The sequence below is a fragment of the Anabas testudineus genome, chromosome 10 (genome assembly GCF_900324465.2).
Source record: "Anabas testudineus chromosome 10, fAnaTes1.2, whole genome shotgun sequence".
Classification (NCBI taxonomy): domain Eukaryota; kingdom Metazoa; phylum Chordata; class Actinopteri; order Anabantiformes; family Anabantidae; genus Anabas; species Anabas testudineus.
Genome location: NC_046619.1, coordinates 19,745,058 through 19,762,410, shown reverse-complemented (window position 1 = coordinate 19,762,410; position 17,353 = coordinate 19,745,058). Strand labels below are relative to the sequence as shown.

At 40.9% G+C, this 17,353-nt stretch overlaps 1 protein-coding gene across 2 annotated transcripts in view; it reads left to right on the top strand.

Moving 5' to 3' along the window:
• The first annotated feature begins 12,808 nt into the window (after positions 1–12,808).
• The window catches only part of fstl5 (follistatin-like 5), a 139,334-nt gene continuing 134,789 nt past the window's right edge, over positions 12,809–17,353 (top strand). For both annotated transcript variants that reach the window (XM_026357190.1, XM_026357189.1), the window contains exon 1: positions 12,809–13,141. In XM_026357190.1, coding sequence (XP_026212975.1) covers positions 13,119–13,141 — 23 coding nt within the window. In that variant the 5' untranslated portion in view covers positions 12,809–13,118. The remainder of the gene's footprint in view (positions 13,142–17,353) is intronic.

Sequence of the window (17,353 nt, the reverse complement as noted above, 5' to 3'; positions counted from 1 at the left end):
GGGAGGTGAAATCCTAAACACGCTGGTTAAATGCAGGGCATCCTGTAGCATCACAGTGCGATCATACATCCCATTGGCCTGTAGACAAAGAATGAGCTATGAAAACAAAGCCCTGTGTTTTGTGGGCCAGGTGATCTAAACAGAGAGAATTAGATAGTGAAGCTTGAGGCGTGTAATGTCTCAGATCGCACAGCAGCTCACCCTAAAGTGGATTATGAAACTGATATTGGTGTCAGAAGTTTACTGGCGGGCAGGAGACAGGAGGAAAAGAGGAGCTGGAGTAATCTGTTGGTAGACAGAGGAAGAGATGTCGGCAGCTGATGTAGGATAAAAGTGTAGCTTGCCTCCAGTAAGACTTAAGATCAGCGTGGAGAAGCAATAAAGTGATAGTGTGATACTGTAGCTGACTGGTGGGAGGGAGAGCTGGAAGAGAGGTTTCACAGGAGGGTGAAGCTGTGATTAGAGAGAGATTGGAGGTAAAATCCCAGGGAATCACCGGCGTCTGTGCAGGTACTTATTGAAGTCTTACTTTCATGGGTGTGAAGAAACAATCAAAACGGGGTTGGGGAGGAATCAAGAATGGAATTGATACATCTGTGCCAGGGACTTTGGGCTTAAAGATGGAAAAGGCCTGGGAAGTAGAGTGTACTGTAAACGTGCCAGCAGCTGTTCTCTCTTGTCTACACTGTAGTTATGATTAATTAAGCCAAAAAATAAAAAAAAACATCACGGTCTATTATTCTGCTCACCTGAACCTCCTGATTAACTTTTTATTTTATGAAGTAAATCCCATCACATCACAACATTTCAAGCTTCGTAAGGAGAAACCGGCTTTTATCTGCATATTTTTCATTTACAACGCTGCATGTCGGTTGATGAGGCTCGTTTAATTTGTAATGCTTTGGTAATAATTAAAGTCTGTTCATAGATAAATGCTCCTAAAATGTGTTAGAGGGGTGATTTTACACGTCAGTGGCAAAGGGAGCATTGAGATGTTTAAAAAACGGGACACGCCTTTCCGTGTTTAGAGGAGATTAAATTTAAAAGTTTTCTGAGCACACGTTGGTCAAACAGATGTATTGTAGAGCATTAAAAGAAAGAAATGTCAACACATTTCCCCATTTTCTTACGTACATACATTGCAAAATCAATTTGGAAAGCAAAAGTTTAACATTTTAGTCTGTCAACTCACGTGGAAAAGTTTATTTACATGCAAATACAGCACAGAAATTGAAGTGTCTGCCGTCTAGGCTCCGACCTCATCACTCCCTGCAGAATACACAGCGAGACTGGGGAGTGATAAGTGGATATCGTCCCTGCTTTTAAATCAGAGCCTGCAGGTGGATGCTGACGTGGTGGTGGAGCTGAATGAAGTAGGCCTAAATGCTGTGCTGCAGTGAGCAGTGCTCGTGCAGGCAGGGCATTTTTCCACAACTTAAATAGGCCGCAAAACTGGGAGGATCTGTTTGTCAAATGCAGCAGAGAGTCCGACGTGTCATGTGTGATTTGATGGCTTCGACCTGCTCACAGACATTGTTCCATTTCTGTATGCAAAAACCCTGCCTGTTCCCAACAAAGCCGCAGAACCCGGGAATTGCAACAAGAAAATAAACAGTGATAAGAATTTTACCCAGTCAAAGATAAAAAGGGAACTTATCTTGCAGGTTTTCTGACTGATGAAACGAGATTATATATTTGCTTTTGATGTTCTCTTCAGAGTCAGAAACAGTAAAAAGATAACTCCCTGTATTCTGAGGTTTGACATTTACTGTGAAATACCAGCAGAAATCAGCTTTGTTAATCCAGGTGTGTCACATATAGAGTTCTTCTTAAGGAGAGGAAAACTCTGCGATGCCGAATTCAGTGACAGTAAATACTGTACAGAGCTTCAGTCCAGAACAAGTGAACGTCCAACAAGACAAAAAACAAAATACGCTGCCTTAACAAAAACACAGAAACATTTTCTGTAGGCCAACATCATTTCTATTATCTCCAAATCTGTTACAAATCCTGATCTAAACCTGTTTTATGAAACTTGATCTGTAGTTAGGTTTAGGCACAAAGAAGAGAAGCAACATAAATAACCAGATGGCAGAGGTTAAGTTATTTATTGTAACGACTGGTTGTGTAGCATATAAAAACCAGCATTTACAGCAAGTTACGACAACGTGCTTCTACAACAGAAAAGGACAAACAACAAAGATTAATATGACCAGAAACTAGCAAGCATCCAGTCGACAGGGTCAAAGACAAGCTGATCACATTACATTACACAGGACTGGACCGCTGGTCCGGTCGGTGAGGACGGAGGCAGGGAGGGAAGCAAGTGCACCAAGTCTATGCAGGTGTTTGCACGCACTCATTTGCTGAACTGTAGACATAAATGTGTCTATACCATGGGGGAGGGGGTTGGCCATAACATTTCCAATGAATTGATAAGTTTTGGAGCTTCATCATCCTGTTTACACAAGTAAAGACACAGTTAAGTATAGTTGACACATTTATTCACATGATGTCTACTTGATGCTGAGATTATGACAACATGGCTCATTTATGATGAGTTGTTACTGTGATGTTACCTTCACTATGCACATGTTCCATATAGTCACCACGTACTGTAAATGTGAAGCTGGCACAACCCTGTTAGACTTTTATTCAAAGAATGAGAGGTGTAAACATCATCAAAGAGAGTAATAAACATCATCTTTTGTTGAAATTGATCTGCAAGTCAATAATTAACTCGACACAACCAACAGAACTAACTCAAATAAAACAGTCACAGAACTTTGTGTTTCCACTCACACAGATACGTCTGGCTCGGTACAACAGTGTCCATGGTGCAGTTTGTTCAGGGCTGCCATGGCAGAAGGGCCACAGCTCCTGCCAAACGTAGGCTCATCTCCATTTTAAACTCTTGCACAACAGAACAGCAGTAATGTGTGGTCTGAAAAGGTGATCAGTGTAATTTGTTGCCATGAACGCAGCACGAGTGAAGGCTGAAAGAGGTTAAAGAGCAGCTGGACAACCACTAATGTTCCTGACCTCCAGGGGTTTCTATGTCACCTTGCTGCAGTGATGGTCTCCAGGCTGTGTCAGCACACTGTGACATCACCATACGCTGTCCTTACAATGTCACTTCCTGGACTTCGTGTCACTCCTGTTGCTCCTGTTGAGATGAAACCTGCTCTGCAGTGAAAGCAGAACTGAGTCCAGGCTGCAGAGAAAGAGCTTCCATGTTCGCTTGCTTTGCATAATGAGATCTGATCACAATATGGATGGGATGCAGACATGCATATAAATCACAGATGTACGTTTAGGAGCGTGATCAGATTGTTCAATAGCCAAACGGCAAACCCAGTATAGGTTCCCTCTGTGACTGACTTCACTTGTGTTGTGGGAGAATAAATCCTGCTGCAATTTAACATCAGTACAATTAGAAAAGCATTTTAATCCAAGTATTTTTACAGCCACATTATCAGGTCCGTCCACATTGTGGGATTCCTGTCCATCTTGTTGGTTTCCTCTTTGTGCCATGTCTTTGTGACGTGGCTGGAAACAACCTGACTTGGTGTCACCCCCCTTCTCTTCCTGTCAGAGCTTGGTACTGATCCAGATCGGCTTCTTCACCTCCCTGAACCTCCATTTACCTCCTCATGACATTCTGTATGTGGATCACGTTTTGGCACATTTACATGATACTTTTCAGACTAATATTTAGAAATAAGAAAGACATGATAAAAGAAGTACTGGTACTTTTCAGTTCTTTGGGTCTGACTGTTTACAAAAAGACAGTCTGCTCAGGGCTGCATGTCACATTTCAAATAACTGACTCTGTGTTTCTACAAATAAAGATGAACTGCTGAACTTTTACACTGTGTCCCGGTCTTAGTTTAATTCACTTGGGCTTTGACGTGTGTTCAGAGTTGTGTCTCTTTCCTCTGTCTTCAGCCATTAATCATCTCACAAGCCTTCAGTTTTTTCTTGTGAATTTGTGAAGAGGGTCTCAACCAATCTCTGGACAAATCTACTAAAGAAAAGTTAAAAGTAGCTTCACCTCAAGCAGCTAAAACACACGGACACACTCGATTAGTCATATATATATATATAAACATTTCAGTCCCAGGTGACATCCAGCATTTACACACTGTTGTTAATGGACTATAATATAATAATAATGTGCTTAATGCTATAATAATATATTGTGAACTCTCTGAGGTTGTTTCGATGGAGTCTTGGGTGCATTTATCTCAGGGTTTTATGGTCTTTTAAAAGCTGCAGCCAAACATAATACACTCACTAAGGGCATGTGTTAAAGGGGTCTATGGGATTGCATTTATGTTTATCCACTTATGTGTTTTCCTGCGGTTCTTTATATAGATTCAAATCTGTTTCTACCTTCGTTCTTACACTCCCAGAAATACATTTCAAAATAAAACCACATCACGCTGCATTTAAATATCGTAATTAAAGTTTGTTGAACTTCCTTCCTGCCAATGCGCTCGTCCACAGACCTGCTTGAAATCTGGATCGTGTCTCTTTATGTCAAACATGTGTTTCATGTTTTCTCTCCCTGCTGAGTGAAATTTTATTTCACATCCTTTGGGAAACAATGCTTTGCTAAGAAACACTTCAAAAGGCTACAACACTTGGTTGTAGTCTCTACAAAGGTTTTTGATCAGTGGTGATCCACTTTTTGGTTCGTGTCCTTTGGGGAAAAGTGTTTGGCTGAGATGTTCAGGAATCACTTTCATGTTGTGCAAAGTCTCTGCAGTTATAAGGATGTCCAAAGTCATCAAACATGCACACAAGACATCTTAATTACTAAGCGCTGTACAAACTGTCTGCTTCTTCCCGTTTATAGTACTGTCTTTCTCATTTGAATAAATATTCAATCTGTTCAGCGCAGATTCATTTTGCCATTAATTCTGGACTGATGCCTGTGGCAGGATGCAGGAACGTGAGTGGAGCAAACACTGGCCACAAACAGGAGCTGATATAAGCAGCACGGTGGCGTGTCCTACTTGGAGTGCTGTTTAGGTTTCGAGTCTCTGATATCAGAGCGATGTTAGACTCTGACCTCCAGCCACAGACAAAAGCTTTCACTCAAAGTGCCACGACTGCTGCATTATGAATGTACCAGCAGAGTATTCCATTAGTAGTGACTCAGCAAAGACTTCAACTCATTTTCAAAGTATCACTCTATGCATAAATGACTAGAGCAAAACACTTATGAGAGCAGCCTGGTGAAAGCATTCAGGAGCACTGAAACACATCAGCTGAGAGATCCACAGAACCGAACGCTAAATGTATATGTAGAAAACATCCGAGCACTTTTTAGATGGTCAGCTTCCAATATACTTTATAAGACACCCAGTCCCAATTAAAAACAAAACATTAGTTTACTTATTTAGATCAAGAAAGTGATGTACTTTTTTGATCCCCTTGGGAAATTAATAAGTGTTCATAGTGAAACAAAGCCGATAGTAGGCGGGTAAGTCTCTTGATTGGATTGGAGTCTGGATGGTTATTTATATATGTATTCAAATGGTAAAGCCCAAGATTTGAAGAATGTCACTGTCGCCCGAAGAAGAAGCTACAATTTCCTAATCACCAAGGTCACAGCTTAGTCCTATTTGAAATGACCTAAACAGGAGTAAAATCACAGTATTTTAAACATATTTCTGCAGTTACATATTCTGAATCACAGTATAAAACACTTAAATGTTGTTCTAAAGTGACTGAAACCCTCCTGCAGCAGGTTGTCCAGATAAAGGCTAATGGGGTGACTCTATCAGCCATAGCTAGACAAGGTTTTTAGTCAGAGTGATTTGGTTATTCTGTGGTAAAGCCACAACAAAAAGTCCTTCACATGTTGAGAAATGAAGACGACACTAATTTTAAAAAATAATCAAGTGTTCATAAACTGTTCTCTAATCTCTTCTCAACTCCTTCTAAATATTTCTTTTAAATCAAGTGTGTTCGAGTAGAGAAAACACAAGAGGTTATGTTGTGAGCACGTTTATTAGTATTATTAGTTTTGGTCCAGTTTGATTATTTACACTGAGTGAGTGTAACCTGCATCATTCTGCTTTGAACTCCGTGAATGACGTCTACATGCGACGTGTCATGTGCGAGTGTGTGTGTATCAAACAGGTGTGTGCAGTTGTGCACAGGTAATTGGTTTGGCAGTTTCCGGGCCTGCAGGGATTGTGATTGGCTTCTCCTGAGGCGACAGCGCTGGATACAAAGAACCAAGATGGTGTCGCACAGCGCAGGACGCAGAGCTCATCTCCCTCTTGTCCCAACCAGCCTGTGGTCAAGTGTTGCTGTGCTGATGGTATTTATTGTTTGGAGGAGCATGAATCAGCTGCCATTGTTTTGTTTACTGTGTTTTCTCCCGTTTTTATTAGTCAGGTTCAGTCATTTGTTTGGGTTGTTTGAGTTTGGTTATGTTTGTAATCTCCCTACGAGAACCCCATGTTCCCATTTACTGACAACAGACTGGGAACACACAATAATCAAGAATGAATATGTGACTGTGTGGTTGTTAGAATCAATGTAGAATCAGTGTTTTAGGATCACAGACCTGCATGTTTTCAATTGATTCAAGTGTTTTTTTGCATAAACTTGAGTCAGGCTTCATTACAGCTACGTCCTCTGGTAATGCAGTATCATTGATATTAATCAGAAAGACACGTGTACTGATGTCACTTTGATCTTGGTCTTAGAAATGTCATGAGATGAGAAGTGCCCATCACATTTTCCCTAATCAAATGGTGACACCTTCAAATAGCTTGTTTTGCCTGATAAACACTCCAGGTGCCCAAACCTGTTCAGTTCGCTTTGGCAAAAAACAAAGAAACACAACAAATTATCATATTTCAGGAGCTGAAACCAACAAATTATTGAAAAACTAACAACCAATTACCATAATTGGTGTTGATTAGTTTTCTGTCTGTGAACTACTCTCTTAATTGATTAATCATTTCAGCTCTAATTAAATTTGCATTTTCCTTAACATTTTAGATCTGTTTTCCCATCTCCCTTTCCTGCTATTTTGTAAATCACTGACTTAAGAAATCCACTCTCTATTACTTGCTCTAATTAGTTTGTAACAACAGACTTCTTCTTCTTCTTCTTCTTTTTGCAGTCTCTCTATTTAAAATTTGAGCTCCTCTCATGTCATGGTGTTTTCTTGTTTAGCTTTTGCAGGGGTTGAGTCTACAGCACAACTGCAGCATTAATTCACAGAGGTCAAATGGAAGACCCCGGCTCAGGACGCTGGATTCAAACTAATGTCATTCTGTGGGAGCAGAGGCCCAGGGAGTGGAGAGTGGGAGCCATATGCTTGGTCCTAATGCAGCAGTGTCGGTGACTGTGCATCGAGTTGACATCGCAATCTGGAGCCGTTCACGACGCCGCACAGTTTAATGGATAATGGGATACAAAACTGGTTTGTGCGAGTGCGCGCCTGCTGACGCTCTCCATACAATGTGTCACAACCTATTACAATCTCCACCGCACACCAACACACACAGACACACATGCACACAGATTACTCTCTCTGCCATTCCTTTGTGTAAATGCACAAACACAACAAGGCCAGCCCACACACACAGGGAGACAGAGAGAGTCATGCAAATGAATTCAAACATGCATGTTGGTCTTTTTACAGTTCTGCAGCCCCTTAGTTTAACATTACCCATCACAGATAAATGTCTAACCCCAACCTTAGTGCACGTAGTGTTCAAATGTCCTCAGATGATCGAATTGAACTAACATGTGACCAGACAGCCACAGAGAATACACACACACACAAAAGAGTATTGTCTACCACGGTGCTGTGTGCACACAGTCTTTCAAACTCAGGGACACAAACCACACACCCATAAAGTACTGCATTCACCAACAGCATCAGCACACACACACTCAAACCACACAGAATGAAATCCCAGCTTGAATCACTAAACACTGCAACATGCTATAATTCAGCGATGGAGACAATTCCTTTCACCCTCCTCCTAATTTAACATGCAGGGAATTAATTGTCTGTGCGATGAATTACAGCCATCTCAGCAGGACCCGTGTGACATATACACACGGGTTGTTTATAAGCACAGATGTGGCAACGTGATCGCTGGATTCGCTGGGAGACTGGAGGGAGAATGTCGAGGGAAGGCTCGCTCTTATTTGCCTTAATGAATCATGCTATAACTTCATTTTGCAGGCGCAACAGCGCATTTGGCAGCGCATACAGCTTGTTTGATTAGGGCAATGCAGTTCCAGCAGTATTCACACGTGTAGCACGAAGCTCGTGACCTGTGTTCAGGACTAATGTTGAAATATGTTTGATATTTATGTCAGTAGCAATCGTCAGTGCTCTTGTTTTCATCTAAACTTCCCAAAATCTGAATGATCACAGTGACTTTACTGTATGTGACGTACATTACTTGTCAGTCAAACCATGTTCCTGGAAGCAATGAATGTAGAAAAAGGTCATCGAGTGAGGCTGGTGTGGAACAGATGAAACGAAGGCCGGGAGGATGGATCGCGTATGAGGCCTTGTGTCAGCCAGAGAACATACTCACCATATAAACAAAAGCATCAGCTGTTCGTTCAAAATGACCTGTGTTTACATTTTCCTGACAAGTGACCTCTTGTGGCAAATAGCGACTGTCCTCTCTGACTACCAAGCAAAGAAGAGACTGTGATGTTGTGACAGCCCTGCTAAAAATCTTGGAAGGGAAGTACTGAGCATACAAAGTGGCTGCATTGACACTGAGAGCTGGGATTCACATGCTGTCTCCTACCAACAATCAGCCAATGCACTGACATGTAGTTATTTAAGCAGCTACTCTCGTCTGATTTCTGCATGTACACATGCGCTGACCCCTGTTCGTCAACACATTAACACCACCAGGTGGAGAGAGATGGAAGTGGTGTAAACAAGACCAAAGTGAAATCCACTGCATTTAAATGATCTTGTAATAATTATCAGCTTCTTGCTGAAACAGTTAAACCCAACGTCACTGTAACCAACATCACCACTGTTCATTAGTGGGGTTATGGGATGGGAACCTGTCAGACACAGTGTGAGATGGTGAAACAGGTGACACCACCAAAGCAAAAATGCCTGGAGAGCTTCATGCTTTATTAGAACTGTAGTAAAATATTCACATTTTATTAGAATTTATTAGTGCAACATTCATATTTTATTAGTTTAACAGGCGTCTTTGGTTTAACAGTGCGGCTCCTTTTTTCACTTATTCACAGTTCTGGACTAACTGGAACCTTTCAAAATAATAAGAGATAAGATGATTTAGAGAAGTGATTTAATGTCCAGGTTCAACACCACTGGCTTAAGATACAGATACAAAAGGGCCGAAGTTGAATTTCATGTTTCATTGGCACTATTTAATGATTCAGGGGCTAGTTTTTAAATTAAATTATCCTTTATTTCTGAAGAGATCTTTTAGATTTTTGTCTGTAACTACATCTTAAAATCAAGAATGTAATGTGTGATTGGGTTTAGAGAACTATATTTGAGCTTTTTAAATTGATTCCTTCACTTTGTCCAGTATCTTATCTAAACACTTAGCCATGTTTTGATTATTAATTTGTGGTGAAACTTTCCTCACTGTCTGAACATATATGACCCTGTGGTTCCAGTTCTTGTCTGGGAGTCAAGGAGGACGTCGGAGACACCAATTCTGTGCAGGTGAGCAGCTTCCTTTGAAATTAATCCACATCCACTGCTTCCAGCGTCTTTAGATCCATAGAAAGTCACTACTATTATTAGGTTACTGAATCACTAAACACCAGAGCACCGATGAGTCAGTTTCTCACACAATTCCACAAAGAAAATAAATCTTTGCAGGCCTGACAAAGAAATGCAGTGAAGTACTGTACACAGAAAAGGAGACAACAAAGCCTCTGCACAGTGCCAATACTTACAGCAGAGTAAAGTCATTATAACATTTGCTTTGACAGTCTTGTACCCAAAGTGCAATTTTTCACTTCACTGCAAATCTGCTGTCAACGTGACGATGTCAAATTTTCAACAACAAACTATCTCCTGTTTCGTAGCTATGTTGTAAATATAAGGATTAATGTTTAAAGGGTGATTAACACACTTCAGCAGTAACTTGTTAATTATGTCAAGCCAACCTTCTCCTCTGCTTCTTATGAACGTGCACTGAAGGAGCGCTGTGATTCGAAGCGGTGAGGACTGAGCTCAGTCATTAGTTTTTCATGGATTGTTTGTTTGTTTTTTGTTTTTTCTTTCTGTGGAACTTTCTCTGCACTGGAGCGCTGAAGCAGTTTTTGCACTGGGGCAACCCAGAAAATGTCTTATTCCCTAGGCAGCACAGTCAATACTGAGCTAGGGATTGGTTTGAGACCCAGCTAGCGTCTGTGTTGTTGGTGTTTCTTTCTTTGTTTGTTCGGTCGTGGTGACTAATGACAGAAAGCTCCACAGTTCCTCCACCGACTGCTCCTGCTGCTCTGAGTCTGCACCTTTGCATGAGAAAGACCAAGCACTAACGGTAACGAACAGCAAATGTGGAAACATTTTATTAACTTGCTAAAAGCTGAAGTGGCGTTGTGTCACACTCTGCGAGGCTGCACCTATAAATTAACATATAAAAATGACAGGAATTGCTGCTTGTAACGACTGTTTCACGGGCACTGAACCCAGAACATCTTGCAGAATGAGCTGCAGTGCAGTGAGCAAAGTAATGCGTATTAGAGAAGTACACAGTGTATATATATAAATATTGGAGTGGCATTCATTCTTAACAGAATTATAAAACACCAAGTGCAGCCTGCAGTGCAGTACAGTAATCAACAGCTCTCGTGTCTTGATGTGTAAATGAGGAAATTGATATGGACACAAATCAGCCAAAACAACTGGGTAAACGGAAATAAATACACAACTTAATAATTAGTCGACTACCTTTTCACTTAGTGCAAACACAACTTTGTGATGCCCTGTAGCACACGCATCATAAATCTTACATGTAAGCTAATGTAAGTTAAATGAGGTCTTAAGGGAAATACTACAACTTGACCGAGTCCACTACATCACAGTCAAGTGTTTCGTTAGTTACTGATGGTGTTTGTCTGTAGCTATAGAAACAGTTTAATGATCTCTCCGTAGACTAAATGCTTTGTTTGTCATGTAATCTATGCAGGACTGAAGGTAAAGTCCACTTTAGGTTCCATCTGCATATTTGACATCCTCACAGTCATCTCACCAGATCACAGACTTTAAAACTTCCTCACACCAACAGACTGGTTATTCCAGGAATAAGCTGCAATATGTAACGTTAGCGAGACTTCATCCTTTAATAGCTAGTTACCAATAATGCTTAATTAGTGCAGCATACAGTGTTTGTGTTTATGTGAGCGGGAAGAAGCTCGGGCAGCTTGTGTCTTCACTGTTGATGGCTCCTGGGGCTGGTTCAGTTTCACAGTCTCCGTATAAGTTTGATGACTGTGACATTGACTTCACTACTTTTATTTGATAAGTAAGTTTGAGGATGTGATTAATTAAAAAATAAACTATAATTAACACTTCACTGATCCCTGGTGTGACATTCACAGACCACCCAGCAGTCGTGTAATTGAAATTAGAATAATTAGATTCCAAGCACATGATCATCAAAAGAGTGTGAGATAAAACCAAAAAACTCCATTGTTACCAAATATAAACATTAAACTGATCAACGTGATTGTGCATCAGTGACCTAATATCATATTAATTAATGTTAAAAGACCCGTTCTGCATGAGGAGTATTTTTATTTTTGGTGCTTTAGTTGAAATGTTGTTACTTTAACTTGTGACAGACTATTTCTACATTATACTTCTTAATGCATCAGGAATACTGGAACCTTATCGACAGTGATAAACAGATTTTACTTTGTGTGAGCTCGTACTTGTTATGTGCATTATGTACTCAATTTTATCTACAACTACTACCACAAGACATAATGGGATCTTTTACTTACAGTAACTGGAAGTAATACCACAGTGTTAGAGAGCTGTTTTATCAGCCTACATAAAGTAAAACTACTCTTTATGTACTGCCAGAGTCGAGGTGGCTCTGATTTAGACCACATACATCAACAGATCCTATTTTATACACTGATTATAGACTGTACATAAAATCTCTGCAGCAGCTGTCAGGTGCACATTGTGGAGTTAAAGGTTCATTTTTGCCCTCTTGACACTTTTTTCCTCTAGAAAGTAGAATAAAATGGACACGCTGAAGTTCCTCAGGGTGACACTGGGGTCTGTAAAACAAACAAAATAAACAAATACATAAAAACTATTTTAAGAAGATATACTGCTGGTTTTTAGCTCATTCATCTGGGGGTGACGCAGTACTACTACAGTACAGCTGAATAAAACGTAGTAGAATGAAGTAATAATCGTTTATTCTTCATTCCATCACTGGAGTAAGTGTGTTTATCTGTATATAGGTGTGTGTGTGCAGGTTATATATGTGAGTATATGTGAGTGAGTGGGGCAGTCACACACAAACCCAACTCTCCCTCTCTTTTCCTTTTCCCTTCGTCTTAGTCAAGGGCAGCTTGGTTGCGAACGCTGGGACTGAACCGCTCCACATTCCGTCTGTCCTCGTTTTGGCTGCTCCTGCTGCCTACTACGGGATATTTGTGATTGGCTCGCCCTCCCTCTCCTCCCTCCCTCCCGCGTGATTGTATGTAAATCCGGTCGGGACTGAGCCAGTAGGTGAGGTTGGGGCTGGTGGCTCCTGCCTGGGTGGCGCACAAGAGACCCGAGAGCGGCCGCGTAGAGATCGCTGCGCCGTCGGAGCTGTCCACTGAGCCGTGGTGCTGAACTCACTGCACTTCTCCCTCCTCCTCCCACGGCTCTACTGTACATTGACGGTATTTTGGGAACGGATTAACAATCTGCCCTTTGACTGCGTATAGGTGCAAACTTCTCCTGATCCCACCTCTCTGTCCCCACATCGGGAATTACTCTACACCCGCCGTGGATTTGACCGGAGCTCGAGATTCTCATTAATGATAGTTTGTTGAGAAGTGTTGCTCTCCTTCGTGCGCCACTAATCTCGCTTGGATTATCCTCCTGGATGGTTAACGCCTGGACACACAGGTAAAAAAAAAACATGTCTCATTCCAGTTTGTGTGTTGTGTTTCGTGTGGACTAATTGTTAAAGCTCATCCGATCGCAGCTCCATCCACGGAAAAGTGCTTGTCTCTGTCTGACTCGCTATCAGACACCAGCTTAACCCTCATCATTGGTGAGGCGCCACAACTCTTTTCTAATAATCCCCCAGGTCACCCTCCTTGACTCAGAAAATATCTGACAATCTACTGCCTTAAGCTTTTACCGTTTCAATTTACTCGCCTGTCTGGTCCCCGAGCTTCAAATCAACTGATATCAGAATATCTGAAGTTGAGATTATAGTTGCTGTTACTCTGTGGAGCACAAACATTTCCCAGTGAAACGACGGGGGGCAAAGCACGTTGCCCGGAGCTTTTAATTTATCCGCGTAGTACTTAGTGTGTTATTTTTTTCTTGGCACGCTAATCCTTGAGTGACACCGCTTGCAGCAGAGGGATTATACTTTTGTTTTTCATGCCGAGCTTTGCGCCTGATTCATTTGGCAGCATCCTACAGGCTCCTGCGCCGGGGACGGTCATTAATTGTGTTGTTTGATGGTTTACGCATGAAATTCGGGGTCCCCTTTAGTCGCCACGACAGCGCGGCAGATGGAGTTAAAGCTAACCTTAAACCAGATTAAGTCCTGCCATCGATACGACTCCGATTTACAGCCTGAAATCCCTTGAAGAGGTTTTTTGTTGTGGGATTTATAGCAGCTGTTAGCTCTAGAAAAATATGGAGGACAATAATACAACAGATCAGTTCTAACAGTCACTGTAGTGACGTTATGAAAATGATCAGGAGCCAGTGATAAAAAGAAGTTCTGTCCTTTAGCACCATAGAAGCTACGGATACTTGATTAATTCCACTTGTTTTCCACTCTATAAGTAAAATATGACTCTGAATAATGAGATTTTACATACAAGGCATGGTTATAATACAAAATCTGCAATTGTACTTCAGTGCAGGACCTTTACTTGGGTCAGAGTATTCCTACTATGTGATGTTGCTGCTTTTACTTAAGGACAGGATCTAACTTTTACCTCTAATTACACTCGACTCAACTCTTGGTTAGCCTAATAATAACTGTAATTTTACACTTGCATGACAGAGAACATGTGTGTTCATCTATGCAAATCGTCAGCAGTTCGTGTTTTGTTTACTGTTTGTGATTCACAGTGCACACAGACACTAACAATCCCAACACAAGCCTCTACTAATTGCAACAGTAATTGAAATTCTTGTGTGAACGCTACAGAAATCATGCAGTTTTAACGTTCAGCCATCTGTAGGCCTTCATGATCCAACTTCAATCCCTCTATTCCCACACTGCAATCACTTTATCTGTGAAAGCTCTTTGAAACCACAAGATAGAATCTATTTCCAGTGGTGCATTAGATGGATGAGTTGATCTGTTTTCAAGACTGCACTCACTAATTGATTATCCACTTGAATACAAACCAGGGACCAACTAATGCACCATTAATATAGGCTATTTATTATATATATTGTGCAGAGCATAGTGGAGAAACTTGATAAATGTGCTACCCTAAATAAATAAGAGCATCACTTATAGAAGGACTTGGAAGAAGAGATAAGACAATGCTCATTTTCAGGATGACTCCGTAGGCTTTCTGCACTGAAATGATACTGATACTCTCTGTTCACATTTGTCTTATAATCCACAAGGGCACCAACAAAGCAAAACCGCACTGTGCAGAGTATTCTCTCAGGGAAACAATTTTGCTCCACCACAGCAGCACTAGAAAAAGTCTTTCCGCTCCTTTTTTTTTCCACCTCAGATCCAATTAAGCCATTTAACAACAAGTAGGAGATAATGCCAGCTGAGCAGGTAGTGGTGTTAATGGAGCTGCGCTGCTTTTCATTACAATGACTTTCTTCAAGCACCACGGGGAGGCAAAGGCTTTTGAGTCAATATTGCTTTTCACTAGAGGAAGAAAGAAATGCTAGGAAACTGATCAAAGCATTTTAGATTTGAGAGGAAAAGCACTCTCTGTGAAGGTGTGGGCACCCAGTAATGGCAAAAGGTAGTAGCAGGCAGATTTGGATGATATGACAATATAGCTTTGTGTTGGGGAGGAAAATTGCACTGCCGCTGAAAATGGAAAATAACACCGATTCCGGGTCTTTGCAGGTGTCCTGGCATCACAGCAGGTTAAAAAATCTTTACCAATTACCCTCTGAGATGTCTTTATGCTTTTAGAGAGAAAACTGGTTTTCAGGAGCATGTTTTCTCAGATTGTTACTATTGAAGCTTTCTTCACAGATGTCAAATGCATCCACAAAGGTTTCACTTTCCAAAGCCAAGTCAGGTCCAGGTCTCTACTGCGCTACTAATAGTTTGAGTTTACACAAGCCTTCTTGTGGCTACTGTGCTATTCTGAGCTTCCAGTGGCGTCTACTGGGACATCGAACAAACATGGGAGATCAAGCAGCTATACAGCAACACTGCCAGCTTCCTTTGAAGGCAGGAAGCTACACAATCCATTATGTTTACGTGCTTTTGCAGCATCCACCACACCAACATGCTACTGATCTAAATATAATATAACAACGTGGTAATGTTGGTGGATTTGTAAAGCGAAGGCTGCATTAGAGTTCCTCACAGACGGAGATTTGAACCCACCATCTTATGGCATCATCAACGCTTTTAGAAGTTCCAGTAGTTCCAATGAAAACCGTGGGTCTGGAGATTATCTAGAGTAATGGTGACTTTTCAATGCTTTGAGCCTTGAATTTACATTTCATTCACCTCCACTTCACTGGGAGGAGTTTCACAGATATGTCAAAATCTGGGCAAATAGAACTAACCCTATCTACATGACGGGATAAGTGCTGATGAGGCAGGTGAAGCAGCGTACCTTATTCTCAGTGCAGAGCATGTCGATAAGCGTGCCAGCTTCTCGTTGCTGGTTCATTCCACAGATTTTTATGGATGTTTGGGATAAAAGTCAATTAATGTGCTGGTGTTCCTCCTTTCTTGTACTTTTATTTGAGTGCAAAACATGTGACTTATCAGACAGTGTCTGCCGGGGGTTCTCTGACGCCTAGCCTGAACATATTGAACACATAGTCTATCTATAGTAAATTGACGTCAACATCTATTTGTAGTCCTATTATATAAATGTTTGTTTGTAAGTAACTAAGTCAATTTACTCAAATACATTACTTACAGTGCAATTTTGAGGTACTTGTACTTTACTGTACTTTACTTCAGCAGCATTAGTTACTATTCCTTTTTGCAGTTGTGTTTTTTTAATCTTTTATCTTATGTTCATCTGACTGACAGTGAAACTTCAGTCTTCTAACAAAATGTAAGAATCATTGCAAATATCTTATGAGAATAAACCCACCAGCTGGTGTTAATGTTGTGGCTGATGATTTCACATTTTACCTGATACAGCACAATACTTGAAGAGCTACAAGAGGCTCAATCAATGTGTATATATAAATTTAATTTGATTAATTCACACTAAGACAGAAGTAGGAGCACCGTTTTTCTCCGTCCACCCTGCACTCGTGCAGCATCTCCCCCGTTTGCCTTCAGCCTCACGGCGCTGACTTGAGCTGTCATCACACCCAGCTGTTGTTTGTCAAGAAACAGTTTTAGCATGTAATCCAGGATCAGGGTGATCTTCTTGTCTAACTCTTGTCTCGTTCAACAAGCGAATAAGTACAATTCACCAACAAACATCCAACTATTCTTTCAATTTTCCACATGATTATGGTTTTGACTTTGGCACCACTTGTGTTGATGCTGGTCCGATGCTCTTTCTAAACAATGTCTGGTTTCACATTAACCTTTATAGTACACGCAGTCAGAGTTACAGTCCCACTGAGTTTTACAGTTTGGAGAGTAGAGCAGTTCTTATTTATAATGGGCTCATTTACATTATTCATATGTTTCACTTTCTGAATTCTCTTAATGTAGATGACCAACAAATCCTGATATTTATAGTGGCTATGTTCCTTTCCATGTTGCTAATCTATCACCATTAGAAATACACAGAAGTGACCATGTTTCACAAGGTAACAAATAGAAACAAAACCCTATTTAAAACATTTGCACATAAACTCTTTTAGTAATCAAGGTCTGAGCTGATAAAAAGCCTCATTTTGCCTTATGAGAATTTACACGTTTAATATTTTCCACATACATTTTAATAAGCCATTCTCCAT